Source organism: Erinaceus europaeus, chromosome 8, assembly GCF_950295315.1.
Source record: "Erinaceus europaeus chromosome 8, mEriEur2.1, whole genome shotgun sequence".
Taxonomy (NCBI): domain Eukaryota; kingdom Metazoa; phylum Chordata; class Mammalia; order Eulipotyphla; family Erinaceidae; genus Erinaceus; species Erinaceus europaeus.
Window position 1 is genome coordinate 121,882,897 of NC_080169.1, and position 17,420 is coordinate 121,900,316.

Here is a 17,420-nt window from a genome sequence, read left to right on the forward strand (position 1 = left end):
TCAGCAGACTTCTCCACTCAAACTCTAAAAGCCAGAAGAGAATGACAAGCTACCCACCTGCAGGGGGGACACTTCACAAATTGTGAAGCAGGTCTTCAGGTACCTCTCTCTTTCTATCATCATCATCTCTCTCTCTCTCTATCCCTCCTCTCTCAATTCCTCTCTGTCTTATCCAACAAAATGGAATAAATGGCCACCAGGAGCAATGGATTCCAGCACTGAGCTCCAGCAGTGACCATGGAGGCAAATAAAATAAATAAATAAGTATTACATATTGTCAGTGGTGCTCCCTTTGAAGAGTTTGTCAGTAGCTACTTTAGATACAGCAATTTTAATGGGCAGTAGAATTGAGAGGAGCTGGCCTCAAGGGATCAGGTGACTCCTGAGGCCTCTGTCAGGAGATTGTGGCCATTTTCAGAGCCTTTTAAATCACATGTACAGAGTTTGTCATTTATATTGTGCTAAGCCCAGTCTTTGAAGTTACTGGCAGAGGTAACTGCTAATTGTGACAAAGGAGTCATGTCTGAACTGTGGTCCTGTGAAGATGAATGGATGGGACAAACTGGGAAGATGTTCAGTGATGGGCAGGGAGAGTTGCTGAATAAAACAACCTCCAACACTAAGTACTTCAAAATAATGATGTTTTTCCCTCAGAAATCTTTGATTTGTGCATCACTAATGGCATTCACTCCCTCTTTCTCTTTGCAGATTCACCCAGTGTCTCCACTGGCACTTGGAAGCTCTCTGGTGACATGATGGGGAGTTTGGTTCTGGCTGCAGGTGGAAGGGGCAGCCCAAGAAAGGGGCAAGGACCTCATGTCCACCTCATTGGGCCTCTTGAGGGCCACCTTGGACTTCTTCAGAACATGGTGGCCAAGTTCCAGGGCCAGTTCTTCAAGAGAACAGGAAAGCATGGCCCTTATCTACCCTTGAAGTCAGTGGTATCACTGAGTCATCTGTTGTTTTGCAAGAGTGGCCACAAAGTTCAACTAATTTTCTGTTGGGGACACCAATTCCAAAAGCCAACAGGGAAAAAGGAAATGGCTGGGTTAGATGCTAAGAATGGGCAGGACATAAAGTATTGCTAGTGTCCTATTGGAGAAGTAGAGGCTACAATTTCAGCAAACCATAGTAGATTAAGAAGAAATCCTGAACTTGACATTCTACCAAGATAAGGATCTGGCAGAAAGAAATTTCTTTGTCAGTCTATTTAGGAAATGCTGGTTTACTGGACTTATTGTCACAGGCTTCCCAAAAGATAGTAATCACTTCTTACCACTATCTACAGTCTAACATTCAATTTTTTCCTTTCTCTCTCTTTCTTCCCCTCTTAACTCTTTCTTTCCTCTTTATTCCTTACTTATTTCTCTCCCCTCCCCTTTTAAAAAAATTTCTTTATTGGAGGATTAATGGTTTACAGTTGACAGTAATATACAACAGTTTGTACATGCATTTTCTCAGTTTTTCACATAACAATTCAACCCCACTAGGTCCTCATCACTCTCTCTATTTTATTCTTTCCTTTTCAGATGCTTGTTTTTATTACTGGGATAATTTTTTTCTTTATTGAGGGTGAACTGATGGTTAACAGTTGACAGTAAAATACAATAGTTTGTCCATGTGTAACATTTCCCAGTTTTCTACATAATAATTCAACTCCTACTAGGTCCTCCTCTGCCATCATGCTCCAGGACCTGACCCTCCATCCCTACTCCAGAGCCTTTTAATTTGAAGTACACCCCCTAATCTTTTTTTTATTAGTGAGAAGTTCAATTAATTTACTGTTATGGAACACAGATTCTAAAAGTCAATAGAAGAGCAGAATAGCCAGGTTGGATGATAAGAATGGGCAGGGTAGAAAATATTGTTAGTGTCCTACTGGGGAAGTTGAGGCTATAATTTCAACAGATTGTAGTAGGCTAGAAAGAAATTCTAAATACTTTATTTTGAAAAAACATTCCATATTTCTGAAAGCAGATTCTTAATCATATTGAACATGTCTTCCAGAACTCCGTGTTCAGCTTGCTCCCTCAGACTTTTCTTTAGATTGTCATAATAAACCTTTTTACTTGCAATTACTTCCTCCTTTTCTTTCTGGAGTCTCACGGCACATTCTTTCTCTGCTTGTTTAAATTCCTCCATAAATTGGTCATCGTAGATTTTCTCCTGTGTTTCTACCCACTGCTTCTTCCTTTCCTCGATGTGCTTGTACAAGGCATTGGAAAAGTAGGCCCCTCCGTTATAACACAACATCACCTCTATCAGCTGCACCAGCTCCTGCACCTGAACTTCCTTCTCCGGCCTGTCTGCCTTGTTGCTAAAGGCACAGACGCGGTTGTCACATTCCTTGATGAGGCTTTTCAGACTTACATCTGCCTCTTGGATGAAGTCCCAAAGGTCCGTATCTTCCAAATCCTCTTTGTGAGTGAACAGGATGACCGTGTGATTCATAACTGACTGGCCAAACACGGTCTTGATCAACTCCGTGGTTTTCTGCTCCTCCTCCGTGTAGCGGTTCAGCTGCATGACCATGAGGATGGCGTGAGGCCCGGGGCTAGAATAGAGGACACACCTGCTGATCTCCCTGCAGGTGGATTCGAACTTGTCCTCAGTGTCAAAGAGCCCTGGGGTGTCCACCACCAGGAGTTCCTTCCCTTGCCATTTCCGGGATCCTTTCTGGCAGGTCTTGGTGACAGAGAAGGAAGTGCTTCTAGAATCAAATACTCTTTCCCCAAGGATGGTGTTCCCTGTGGCACTTTTCCCACTGCCGGTTTTCCCAACGAGAAGAATTCTCAGGGTGTCATTGTCCTGATAGCCAGCCATGAGAGTGGAGGAGGCTGTTGTGTTCAGGTATCCACAGAACCTTGAGGTAGGGGAGAAATGCATATCGAATCAATTCAGGTCATCAGAATTCAATGTCCTATTTCTTCCTTTTTTTTTCCCCCTTGAAACTTTGAAGTCTATTACAAAATTTGACCAGTAGAGAGGATGACACAATCCTGTTGTGATTTGAAGAAATATTTAGTTTTTCCATAGAAGAGTACCAGGTGCAGATGGTTTCACAGAGAATTTGTTTAAGTCTTTATGGTCTAGCATCCCAACTCTGATCAAACTATTTCACATATAGAAGAAAGGATGAAAACTGATTCTTTTTTAAATTTTTAAAAAATTATTATGTATTAATTATTGGATAGAGACAGAGAAAACTTGAGAAGGGAAGGGAGATAGAGAGGGAAAGAGAAGAGAAAGACCTGCCACCCTGGGGGCTTGAACCCAGGTCTTTGAACATTTCAACATGTGTAACTCAGCCCCTCTTTTTCTCCCTCCCCCTTTATTTCTGTTTCTCTGAGCAATAACTAATAAGTAAATAAAATGTAAAAATAGTTCAGACAAATTAAAATTTCAAAGCTAACATGTTAGAATTTGGTGGGAATTGGGTGAACCTCTATTTTCCTATGGTCTTGTCAATATTTCCATTTAGAATTTCCATTTAGAATTTGGTGGGAATTGTGTATACCCCTCTTATCCTATGGTCTTGACAATATTTCCATTTTATAAATAAAAATTAAAAAATATATAAAGATATAAAATATAAAAATACTAAGTCCAAAAGGAAAGAATATGAGATACTATATGTGTAGATGAGAAGTCCCATCTGCCTATATCATTCTACTTAATAAACTATAAAGCATAATTAAAAAAAATAGGTCAGAATAAATCATGGAAACTTTACAAATCAATTTAAGCAAAAGTCTCAAGGCAGACAAAAAAAATTTCAACTCAGGGCTGAGTGGTGGCATACCTGATTGAGCGCACATATTATAATGCACAAGGACTGGGTTTGAGCCCCCATCCCCCACCTGCAAGGGGAAAACTTCACAAGTGGTGAAGCAGGGATGTAGATGTCTCACTGTCTCTCTTTCTCTCTATCACTCCCTTCCCTCTTGATTTCTGGCTGTCTCTATCCAATAAATAAAGATAATAGAAAAGAACCTATTTAAAAAATTTCAACTCATATCATAAAGTAAATCTAAAACTAAAGAGGCATCAGTCCAATAATGTGAGTTAAATGGAACAAAACTGTGAACAAACAGCTCAAAGAAAAAAATAAATGCCCTGAAGTATACATAAGTATATTAACATTTACTCATATTAGAGAAAATAATTCAAAATGTTGGAAAATAATTAAAATTATACTGAGATACTGCTACTCACTCTCCCTGCAAGTATTAAAAACTCCATTGCCATCAAAAATAGAAGTATTTTATGATTAAGAACACCAATCCTGGGACTGCAACAAGACAGGACTAGAACGACTCCAGGAACCCACCAAATCACTGGTGAGTGGAAACACATGTGGCTCATGGACAGAGAGGAGCCTAGGGAGAGATTAAGTGGTTGGTAACAGTCCGGAGGTTTATCAGTTGAGACAACACCTCCAGTCTGTTTCACCAACAAAAAGAGTCTGAAGGGAGGAGAGGACTCCCCTAAGACTCAACAAATGCAACTGTGAGTCTCCATTTCTACCTCCCTCAGAATCTGGGGCAGCTGCAGGGAGGCCTTGTGCTAACACCAGGGGACAGAGAACCAACCAGGAAACTCAGGAGAAGATCTATACCTCGATGTCCTAGCAGTGGGGCTGTGAGAGTCTCTTTGCATAACCACTGGATTACCTCTGTCCCACCCTGCTTTATCTCTTGCTCAGGAGTCAGTGATTAAGGTAAGAAGCCTAGCTGAGTTTAAAATCCCTCAAGCTCTCATAGCCTACAGGGAAGAAAAATAACAAAAGAGGCTTTTAAGCCACTGTGCTGCAACTCAGGGATTAAAATAATATTGAAACAATTGTCAATTTATACAACTGTGAACCCTTTAATACCTTACTTAGACATAAGTCAATCCAGGCAAGAGTGATCAGTAATTTGAAAAGTACTGAGAGAGGGACCCCATAACATACTATATAGACTGGTTAAACTAACAAGAAGAAATATTGGAGAAATGAACCAGGACAAGAGTCCAGCTAAAAGCCACCTAAAAGTTGAAGCATAAAATAATGAGGACAACATTTAAACACTAGTTAAGAAAATAATCACAGAAGTAAAGAGTTTGAAAGAATTGTCATCAGAAATGCAGAAACAACCAATGAGACCCTGGAAGAAAACATTAATTATCTCAAGTTTATTAGAGAGCTGAAAGCTGAAATAGCTGAGCTAAGAACACAACTAGCTGAACAAGCTAAAACAGTATCAGAACAGGGCAACAAAATAGATGAACTTCAGAAAACAGTAGAGGGGGGAGAGAATAGAATCAATGAGGCCGAAGACAGAATTAGCAAGATCAAGGATGAATAAGAGACAACTAAAAAAGAAGTAAAAGATCTCAAAAAGAGATTAAGAGATACTGAAAACAACAGTGACCTATGGGATGACTTGAAAAGAAATAATATATGCATTATTGGCTTACCAGAGAAGGAAAGAGAGGGAGGGAAGAAAGCATTCTTCAGGACATAATAGCTGAGAACTTCTATAGTCTAGACAACATAAAAGACATAAAGGTTAAAGAATCCCAGAGGGTCCCAAACAGAATTAACCTAGACTTATATACACCAAGAGACATCATATTTAGAATGGAAAAGAATAAGGATAAAGAAAGGATCCTGAAGGCTGCAAGAGAAAAACAAAGGGTCACCTACAGAGGGAAACCCATAAGATTAGCAGCAGACTTCTCCACACAAACACTACAGGCGTGAAGAGAATGACAAGATATCTATCGAGTGCTCAGTGAGAAAGGTTTTCAACTAAGAATACTGTATCCTGCTAGACTGTCATTCAGACTAGATGGAGGCATAAAAACCTCAGACAAGCAACAGTTGAAAGAATCAACCTACCACCAAGCCTGCCCTGAAAGAAGTTCTGAAAGATCTCCTGTAAACAGTCAGGCCACCATAAATAAGTTATCTATCAGAACACGATAAAATCTACAAGAATGGTAGATATCAATAAATGTCAACGACCTGAATTCACCTACTAAAAAGCACAGAGTAGGAAGATGGATCAGAAAACACAACCCAACAATATGCTGTCTATGGGAAACCCACCTAACTCAACAAGACAAACACAGGCTTAAAGTGAAAGGATGGAAAACTATCATACAAGCTAATGGCCCACAAAAAGGGCAGGAACAGCTATTCTCATATCTGACACAATAGACTTTAAAATAAAATTAAAAATATGGGGGTGGATACTACTTAATGCTCAGTGGATTAGTCAATCAAGAGGACTTAACAAATCTATCTATGCACCCAAGGAGAAGCCATCAAAAATCTACTGAAAGAACTACAGCAATATAGTAACAGCAACACAGTGATAGTAGGGGACTTCAACACCCCACTCTCTCAACTTGACAGATCATCCATGCAGAAAATCAATAAAGAAATGAGGGAGCTAAATGAGGCAATAGATAAACTAGAACTACTGAACATTTTTAGAGTCATTCATCCCAAGAAACTGGAAATACACATTTTACTCAATTTCACACGGGTCAGGATAGACCATATGTTAGGCCACAAAGACAGCATCAGCACATTCAAGAACACTGAACTCATCCCAAGCATCTTCTCAGACCAGAGTGGAATTAAACTAACACTTAACAATCAACAAAAGATTAGAAATAGTCCCAAAATGTGGAAGCTCAATGGTACACTCCTTAACAACTACTGGGTCAAAGAGGAAATAAAGGAAGAAATCACAATGTTTCGAGAGTTCCATGAAAATGAAGATACAAGCTATCAAAATATTTGGGACACAACTAAGGCAGTACTGAGAGGGAAGTTCATAGCCATACAAGTACACATTAGGAAACAAGAAAAAGCACAGATAAACAGCCTGATTGAACATCTTAAAGACCTAGAAGAAGAACAAAGGAACCCTAAAGCAACCAGAAGGACAGAAATCACTAAAGTTAGGGCAGAAATAAACAACATTGAAAATAAAACCATACAAAATATCAACAATTTTGTAAATATTGGTTCTTCGAAAGAGTGAACAAAATCAACAAACCTTTAGGCAGACTCACAAAACAAAAAAGGGAGAAGACCCAAATAAATCAGATCATAAATGAAAGAGGAGATATCACAACAGTCACAGCAGAAATTCAGCATAAAACGCGAGACTTCTATGAACAACCATATGCCACCAAGCTAGAGAAACTGGAAAAAATGGATGATTTCCTAGATACCTACAAACTTTCAAAATTAAGTAAAGAGGAACTAGATAACATGAACAGACCCATCACAGCTAATGAAATTGAAGTAGTTATCAAAAACCTTCCCAAGAATAAAAGTCCTGGACCAGATGTTTTTACAAATGAATTCTATAAAACCTTCAAAGAAGAATACTCCTACTTTTAAAAGTCTTCCAAAAGACTGAAGACAGTGGAATATTCCCTTCCAGCTTCTATGAAGCCCACATCACTTTGATACCAAAAGCAGACAGGGGCACAACCAAAAAAGAAAACTACAGATCAATATCTCTGATGAATACAGATGCTAAAATATTGAACAATATTCTAGCCAACTGGATATAACAGTATATTAAAAAGATTGTTCATCATGACCAAGTGGGGTTTATCCCAGGGGTGAAAGTTTGGTTTAATATATGTAAATCAATCAATTGATCCCCACCACATCAATAAATGCAAGACTAAAAACCATGTGGTCATATCAATAGATGAAGAGAAAGCCTTTGACCACATACAACATCCCTTTATGTTCAAAACACTAAAAAAAATGGGGTCAGATGGAAAATTCCTCAAGATAGTGGAGTCTATATATAGTAAACCTACAGCCAACATCATACTCAATGGTGATAAACTGGAAGCATTTTCCCTAAGATCAGGTACTAGACAGGGCTGCTCACTATCACCATTATTATTCAACTTAGTGTTGTGCCGGGCTAGCATGGGGGTGCCTCTTCTGGGGTGTGTACTCTCTGGGTTGGAGAGAACTCGACTGGAGTGAGCCTGGGCTCCTACTTACTCAGAGATGTGGGAGATAGATGACTCAGGACCCAAGCTCATGGTGGGCTAGAGAATGCAATCTCTTTATTGATCAGAGAGCAACGCTTTTAAAAGCCAGACCTGGAAGTGACAAATCAGAAACGGAAATGGCTAGTAAAGGGGTGGAGAAAGGCAAAAGGGTGCTGGGAAGGTAGAAACTTCCTTAGCAAGTGTTCCAAGGGTTTCAACTGGTGGAATTAATGATATGCTGGAGGAAGGGAGGGTCTTGAAAGATAGATCAAAGGAATGGAATGTGTGGGGATCTTTCAGGCAAAACAGTGATTATGTAGATAGGCCATAGTATCAGGAATGCAGGGTGGAGATGGGGGAGGGAGCTGGCTTCACAATTTCCCCACAGTGTTGGAAGTTCTTGCCATAGCAATCAAATGAGCAAGAAATTAAAGGGATACAGACTGGAAGAGAAGAAGTCAAACTCTCCCCATTTGCAGATGACATGATTGTATACATAGAAAAACCTAAGAAATCCAGCAATTATCTTTTGGAAATCATCAGGAAATACAGTAAGGTGTCAGGCTACAAAATTAACATTCAAAAGTCAGTGGCATTTCTCTATGTTAACACTAAGTTAGAAGAAGTTGAAATCCAGAAAGCAGTTCCTTTTACTATAGCAACAAAACAACAAAATATCTAGGAATAAACCTAACCAAAGAAGTGAAAGACTTGTATACTGAAAATTATGAGTCACTACTCAAGGAAATTGAAAAAGACACAGAAGTGGAAAGATATTCCATGTTCAAGTGTTGGAAGAATTAACATCATCAAAATGAATATACTACCCAGAGCCATCTACAAATTTAATGCTATCCCCATCAAGATCCCAACCACATTTTTTAAGAGAATAGAACAAAAGCTACAAATGTTTATCTGGAACCAGAAAAGACCTAGAATTTCGAAAACAATCTTGAGAAGAAAGAACAGAACTGGAAGCATCACACTCCCAGATTTCAAATTGTATTATAGGGCCATTGTCATCAAAACTGCTTGGTACTGGAACATGAATAGACACACTGACCAGTAGAATAGAACTGAGAGCACAGAAGTAAGCCCTCACACTTATGGACATGTAATATTTGACAAAGGTGCCCAGACTATTAAATGGGGAAAGCAGAGTCTCTTCAAATGATGTTGGAAAAAGTGGGTTGAAACATGCAGAATAATGAAACTGAACCATTATATTTCACCAAATACAAAATTAAATTCCAAGTGGATCAATTACTTGGATGTTAGACCAGAATCTATCATATACATAGAGAAAAATATTGACAGAACTCTTTTCCATATAAATATTAAAGACACCTTCAATGGAATTAATCCAATTACAAAGAAGGCTAAGGCAAGCATTAACCTCTGGGACTACATTAAATTAAAGAGCTTCTGTACAGCAAAAGAAACCACTACCCAAACCAAGAGATCCCTCCCAGAATGGGAGAAGATCTTTATGTGCTATACATCAGACAAGAGGTTAATAACCAAAATGTATAAAGAGCTTGCCAAACTCAACAACAAGAAAACGAATGACTACATCCAGAAATGGGGAGAGGACATGGACAAAATATTTACCATAGAAGAGATCCAAAAAGACTGAGAAACACATGAAAAAATGCTCCAAGTCTCTGATTATCAGAGAAATGCAAATAAAGACAACAATGATATACCACTTCACTCCTGTGAGAAGGTCATACATCAGAAAAGGTAACAGCAGCAAATGCTGGAGGGGTTGTGTAGTCAAAGGAACCCTCTTTCACTGCTGGTGGGAATGTCAGTTGGTCTAACCTCTGTGGAGAACAGGTTGGAGAACTCTCAGAAGGCTAGAAATGGATGTACCCTATGATCCTGCAATTCCTCTCCTGGGAATATATCCTAAGGAACCCAACACACCCATCCAAAGAGATCTGAGTATACATATGTTCTTAGCAGCACAATTTGTAATAGCCAAAACCTGGAAGCAACCCAGGTGTCCAATAACAGATGAGTGGCTGAGCAAGTTGTGGTCTATATACACAATGGAATACTACTCAGCTATAAAAAATGGTGACTTCACCATTTTCAGCTGATCTTGAATGGACTTGACAAAATCATGTTAAGTGAAATAAGTCAGAAACAGAAGGATGAATATGGGATGATCTCACTCTTAGGCAGAAGTTGAAAAACAAGATCAGAAGAGAAAACACAAGTAGAACCTGAACTGGAGTTGGTGTATTGCACCAAAGTAAAAGTCTCTGGGGTGGGTGTGGGGGAGAGTACAGGTCCAAAAAAGATGACAGAGGAACTAGTGAGGGTTGTATTGTTATATGGAAAACTGGGAAATGTTATGCATGTACAAACTATTCTATTTACTGTCAAATGTAAAACACTAATTTGCAAATAAAAAAAACTAGCTAACCAAAAATAAAATACAATAAAAACCTATGATTTACATGGAGACCTGAGATAAAAAAATAAAAAAGAACAAACTCCAAGGCACATCAGCAAAAGACATGAAAATATTAATTTGAAAGTCCTCCCTGGAGTGACAGCATAACAGTCGCTCAAAATACTTTCAAATCTCAGGCTCTGAGCTCCCCGGTTCAGTCCCCAGGCACCTGTACCTTTATGCTCATAGATGCATGGTTTACAATAATCAAAGTCTAAAAGCAGCTGACCTACCTACTGAGAAATGGCTGGAAAAAGAAGCTTAGGGTATCAATTCAGTGGAATACTACTCTGCAATAAAAAATGGGATTGTGCCATTCAGATAAAATGGGGTGACCTAGAAGTGATTCTGCTGAGTGAGAGATCAGTGGGTGAAAGTGGGAGCCAGATGGTGTCTCTTATAAGCCAGAGCTGAGCAGGGCTCTGGGAAAAGGAATACAAAATGCAATCGACAAGCAAACCATATATAACAAAGACAAAGCAAATATGACTTCAAGAGGCTGATCAAGTTGCCAAAGTCCACCAAAGGCTTTGTGTCTGGAGTCCGTCTGACTGTTCCGCCTTCACCCTTCACCCCTGCACACCTCTCTGCCTCTTCCCGACTCCCTCTCAGGTCCAGGATTCTTTTTTTAAATTATTATTATTATCTATTTGTTGGGGGGATTAATGGTTTACAGTCAACTGTAAATTCAATAGTTTGTACATATATAATATTTCCCAGTTTTCCACACAACAATACAGTCCCCACTAGGTCCTCCTCTGCCATCTTGTTCCAGGACCTGAACCCTTCCTCCACCCCAGAATCTTACTTTGGTGCAATACACCAACTCAAAGTTCTGCACAGCAGGTTAAGCGCATGAGGTGCAAAGCGCAAGGACCTGCTTAAAGATCCGGGTTCGAACTCCCGGCTCCCCACCTGCAGGGGATTCGATTCACAAGCAGTGAAGTAGATGTGCAGGTGTCTGTCTTTCTCTCCCCATCTCTGTCTTCCCCTCCTCTCTCCATTTCTCTCTGTCCTATCCAACAACAACATCAATAATAACTACAACAATAAAACAACAAGGGCAACAAAAGGGGATAAATAAATAAATAAGTGTATATACATATATATAAAGTGCTGCTTAGTATTTTCTCTTCTGATCCTGGTTTTCAACGTCTGGTCTGATCATGAATGAGATCATCCCATATTCATCTTTCTATTTCTGTTTTCCCTCACTTAACATGATTCCTGTAGGCCTCAGGAATCTGACTACCTTTCATTTACTGCAACTCAGGGACAGACCAGGTGAGGGCAGAGAAACCCACCCACATCCCGTCTGAGAAGGTAAACTGGTAGCAACATGGAACTAGAGAAGGCTCTGAGGAGTGCTGGGATTTCCTGTTCCCTCACTCAGATGTTACCCTCGCAGGGAAATGGATTCTCTCTGTGAAATGCTGGGAAGGATTCAGTTTATGGAGTCTGGAGGGAATAATGCCTCCAGTTCACTGGCAGGTCCTGTAGAGGACCTGGTTCCCCACAACAGAGCCAACAGACTCTCTGTGATCCTGATTCTTTTAAGAGACTCAGAATAAAGAGGAATTTATTGTGTATGATTTCTCATCGCCTCCAACTTTAACCACCTGCATTGGACACAGTAGGGACCAATTAAGGAAGAAAGATAGGCTAGGGCCAGGTGGTGGAACACCTGTCTGAGAGCACGCATTACAGTGTGCAAGGACCCGGGTTCAAGTCCCCAGTCCCCCCCCCCACTTTTCTTTGCTTTAGTAAAGACAAGTTATAGCAGTCAGGCAGTGGTGAGCCTGGCTAAGCACACACAGCTTCCCGTCTGCAGGGGGAAGCTTCATGAGAGGTGAAGCTGGGCTGTGGGTGTCTCTCTTACTCCCTCTTTACCTCCCCCTCTCCTTTCAATTTCTCTCTGTCCCTATCCAGTAACTAATAAATAAAAATATTTTTAGAAGAGAAAGAAAGATGGGTTGCCAGGAAGCAGTGACTGTCACAAAAATAGCTGAAGAGGCATTTGTTAGAAAATGTTTGTCTAGGCTGGGAGTATGGATTGACTTGCCAACGCCCATGTTCAGTGGGGAAGCAATTACAGAAGCCAGACCTTCCACCTTCTGCACCTCATAATGACCCTGGGTCCATACTCCCAGAAGGATAAAGAATAGGAAAGCTGGGAGTCAGGTGGTAGCGCAGTGGTGCAGGTGGTGCAAAGCACAAGAACCGGCGTAAGGATCCCGGTTTGAGCCCTGGCTCCCCATCTGCAGGGGAGTCACTTCACAGGTGGTGAAGCAGGTCTGCAGGTGTCTGTCTTTCTCTCTCCCTCTCTGTGTCCCCCCTCTTCTCTCTATTTCTCTCTGTCCTATCCAACAACATTGACAACAATAATAACTACAACAATAAAACAACAAGGGCAACAAAAGGGAATAAATAAATCAAATAAATATTTAAATAAAAAAATGAAAAAATATATTTAAAAAAAGAATAGGAAAGCTATCAGGGGAGGGGCTGGGATATGGAGTTCTGGTGGTGGGAACTGGGTGGAGTTGTAACCCTCTTGTCCTATGGTTCTGTCAATATCTCCACTTTATAAATAAAAGTTAATAAAAAATAAAAAAGAACATTTAATATGTAATAAAAGAAAATGTTTTTTTGATAAATATGAAGATATGGACAGGGTGCTAAACAGTCTCCTGCCTCCCCCAGTCCTCACCCCTCTGGCATAGTACCTGCCCCCTCAGACTAGTACACACCCCTGTGCACCCACACAGAATCCCACTGACCCTTACCAGCCACCATTCTGCCTTCTCTCTCTCCCTCTCCCTCTCCCTCTCCCTTTCCCTTTCTCTCTTTCACACTCACCTTTTCTGGAACAGCTTGTCAATTTCCTTCCATAGACTTTCTTGGGCTGACTGGAAAAACAACACCTTCTGAGGTGTCTGAGCCAGGAAGTCCAGTGGGGTGGGGCCAGTGAAGGATGTGTGTGCTTTTAAAGAGACAGAAATGCCTCCCTATGGTAGTGGGTGGCTTGGTTTTGTCTGTTTGAATTTTAAGGCTTTTTCTGAATGTGCCTCCCATGGATCTTTTTCAATTAATATTTTTAATTTTGTATTATAACAGGGGTATGATTTGATACAGTTCCCACCATCAGAATTCTGTGTCCCTTTTCCCTCCTTTATAAACGGCAGGAGGAGGAGCCAGGTGGTGGTGCACTGAGTTAGGCGCACACAGTACTAAGCCCAAGGTCCGGGGCAAAGATCTGGGTTCGAGTCCCTGGCCCCCACCTGCAGAGGGAAGCTTCACAAGTGGCAAAGAAGGTCTGCAGGTGTCTTTCTCTCTTCCTCTCTATCTCCCTATCCCCTCTCAATTTCTCTCTGTCAAATCTATTAAGAAGTAAGAAAAATGGGAAAGCTATCATGGGAGGGGGTGGGTTATGGAGATTGGGTGGTGGGAATTGTGTGGAGTTGTACCCCTCCTACCTTATGTTTTTGTTCATTAATCCTTTCTTAAATAAAGAATTAAAAAAAAAGAAGTAAGAAAAATAGCTGCCAGGAGCAGTGGATTCATAGAGTGGTCTCTGAGCCCTGGTGATAAGCCTGGAGGCCAAAAAGAAAAAAGAAACTGAGAAACTCTAGTATTTTCCCAAGGTCATCAGGATGGGCGGACCCTATAACTTCCTCTCTCTCTTTCTCTCCCCCCCATATATATGTGTGTGTGTGTGTGTGTGTGTGTGTGTGTGTGTGTGTGTGTGTGTATTTTCCCCTGTTTTTTTCAACAGTCCCTACATCACTCCCTTTCCAAGTCATTCCTCTGGGTGTCTTTGCTTTTCTCCTCTGCTCTCTCTGATAAGAGAAACAGTGCCTGTTTTTCTCTAGTGTTTTCCAGGCTGTCTTCCCTTTCAGTGCTGGTATATAAACAAGATTCCTGATGTCAAAGACTTTGGGTCCTGGCAGAATGGGGGTGCAGAGCCCTCATGTGTTTTTCCTATCATTTACCCCTCTGGGAGCCTGGACCCAAATTCTTTATGGGGAGCAGCAGGTGGGAGTTCTGGCTTCTGTAACTGCTTCTCCACTGGACATGGGTGTTGGCAGGTGGATACACACCCCCAGCCTGTCTCTCTCTTTCCCTAGTGGGGTAGAGTTCTGGGGAGGGGAGGTTTCAGGACACACGGGTGGGGTCATCTGCCCAGGGAGGTCAGGATGGAATCATAGTGACATCTGCAACTTGGTGGCTGAAAGGCGGTAAGATGAAAAGCAGGACAAATTGTTTTAATAAGCAGAAACCATAAAGCAGGACTAGAGCAGATGAAAACAGAGACTTGGGGGTCAGGTAGTAGTGCAGCGGGTTAACTGCAAGGCCCCGGCTCTCCACCTGCAAGGGAGTCACTTCACAGGCGGTGAAGCAGGTCTGCTCTCCCCCTCTCTGTCTTCTCCTTCTCTCTCAATTTCTCTCTGTCCTATCCAACAATGATAACATCAATAACAACAACAATAATAACCACAACATCGATAAAACAACAAGGGCAATAAAAGGAAAAAAGTAGCCTCCAGGGGCAGTGGATTCATGGTGGTGCAGGTATCAAGCCCCAGCGATAACTCTGCAGGCAAAAATTTTCCTAGATTTTCCAACTGAATATTTTCCACTTTCTACGGAAGCTTTCATATTTAATCTTGCACCTGTAAGAATACTCTTTTTATATTAATTTTTTTATTGAGGGATTAATGCTTAACAGTGAAATCTTTAACACATAGGCACAACTTCATTTTCTTAATAACTTTATTCATTTTCAAGTATGTTTCAGTAGCATTAAAAACACTCCCAGACACGTTGGCACAATCTTCTCCCCCCTCCCCTTTTCATGTATATCATTCCCGCCACCAAAGGTCTGTGTCTCCACCCCCAGCTCCCTATAGTGAAGCTGAAAATATACCCTCACTCTCCACCCAGAGTTCTTCACTTTGGTGTAATACTCCAAACTCAGTCAAATTCTGCTCTGTGTTTCCCTTTCTGTTCTTTCTCAACCTCTGTTTATGAGTGGGATCATTCCATACTCACCTTTCTCTTTCTGACTTAGCTCACATAACATAATTCAAGACACAACCTTCTTAAGAGAAGGACCAATGCTGAAAGATATCACTCACAGGTAGAACTTGGACAAAAAAGGAAAGGAATGGAAAACTTAAAGTGATACCTGGACTGGATGTGTTGTATTGCACCACAGCAAAGGACTCTGGGGAAGAAGAGAAAGGGACACAATGAAGGGACATCTTAGGTTAGGGGAATGACTCTCTCCCAGACACCTGTCAGGGGGAGGTGAGAGGTTGTGCCTCTAGGCCTGTTGGTATATGTTGTTTTCACCGGGCTGGCTTCACGGCGGGTAACAGACGACCAGGGACTCATGGTTGAGCTGTACTCAGTATCTCTTTATTCATGCTGGATGCAGCACAATCTAAACCGAGCTAAGCTAAACTAAACTAAAAACTACAATCTTGTCCTTATAAATATACTATCCCAGTAGGGTGGGAACAGGATGCGATGCAGAGAGGGTGGAGAGAAAAGTGACTGGTGAAAATCAGGGTGTGACAAGGAGAGGGGGCGGAGCAGGCAAGAATTCTACCACTAAACCACCAATGCCCTGGAGGGAAGGTGGTGCTTGTTAACAGAGGTTATGTAAATAGAATACAGTGTTATGTAAATAGAATGCAGGGGGGATTAAACCAAATGAAACAGAAGGGGTTTTTAAAGCATACCAACAGGTATATTTAATGTTAATGATATATATATATATATTTCTTTAAAAAATTAATTAATTAGGGGGTAGATAGCATAATGGTTATGAAAAGAGATTCTCATGCCTGAGGCTCTAAAGTCCCAGGTTCAATACCCCACACCACCATAAGCCAGAGCTGAGCAGTGCTCTGGTAAAAAAAAATTAATTAATTAATTAACTTTGAAAAGAAGACATTAAACCATAGGATGGGAGGGGTACAACTCCACACAATTCCCACCACCAGATCTATATATCCTATCCCCTCCCCTGATAGCTTTCCCATTCTCTATCCCTCTGGCAATATGGACCCAGGGTCATTGTGGGTTACACAATGCTTCCCCGCTGAACATGGGCGCTGACTTGTCGATCCATACTCCCAGTCTGCCTCTCTCTTTCCCTAGTGGGGTGGGTCTCTGGGGAAGCAGAGCTCCAGGACACATTGGTGGGGTCATCAGTCCAAGGAAGTCTGTTTGGCATCATCTGGAACCTGGTGGCTGAAAAGAGAGTTAACATACAAAGCCAAACAAAGTGTTGAACAGTTATGGACTTAAAGGCTGGAATAGTACAGATGAAGTGTTGGGGGGGTACTCACTGCAGACTCTTGTGTACTTCTGCTTTCAGGTATATATTTTGCCCTAGTTTATGGATACGTGTGAACATATGCTCTATCTCAGAGGACCTGGTCTATATCTAAGTTTTGGGACTTTGTTAGGAAGTGAACCACCTGGAATTGAATTAGAGAATCCTATGAAAGGAAAGGTCTCACCCGGGTAATGAAGCTGAAGAGTTGTCATTCCACACCTGAAGTCTCTGGACACAGTCTGAAGTGAAGCATGTTGAGGTGGCACTCGTTGAGTTGATTAGGTTGTGATCGGCGGATGCAATATTATTTGATATGAATTAAGAGAAGCATGCAGGAAAGTGGGCCCTACCCTAGAGGTTCCAGGACTGAGGGAAATATAGGCTATGTAGTGTAAATGTGAGGTTCCTGCTGTCTTAGGGTTCAAGAAGACAATGGATAGTTATTGTTATCATCACATTATTTGGTAATTGGGTTAACTTTGAAAAGTCCCTTTTTTAGGTTTTGCTGTACAATACCCAACATCTTGTATATAGCTGTGCCACCAGTTGCTTCTGTTCTCCCTGGTCTAGGCTTTTGAGAGAGTC

At 41.1% G+C, this 17,420-nt stretch overlaps 1 protein-coding gene across 1 annotated transcript; it reads right to left on the reverse strand.

Moving 5' to 3' along the window:
• Positions 1 to 1,927: 1,927 nt before the first annotated feature.
• On the reverse strand, positions 1,928 to 13,502 carry LOC103125053 (GTPase IMAP family member 7-like). The gene is made up of 2 exons (XM_007535823.3): positions 13,346 to 13,502; positions 1,928 to 2,863 (listed from the first exon to the last, which is right to left on the reverse strand). The coding sequence occupies exon 2, from the start codon at positions 2,821 to 2,823 to the stop codon at positions 1,942 to 1,944; it is 882 nt and encodes a 293-aa protein (XP_007535885.1). The 5' UTR covers positions 2,824 to 2,863; positions 13,346 to 13,502; the 3' UTR covers positions 1,928 to 1,941.
• Positions 13,503 to 17,420: the final 3,918 nt, after the last annotated feature.

What these genes read in the sequence shown, in the direction of transcription:
- LOC103125053 (XM_007535823.3), bottom strand. Translation starts at nt 2,823, where the DNA reads ATGGCTGGCTATCAGGACAATGACACCCTGAGAATTCTTCTCGTTGGG.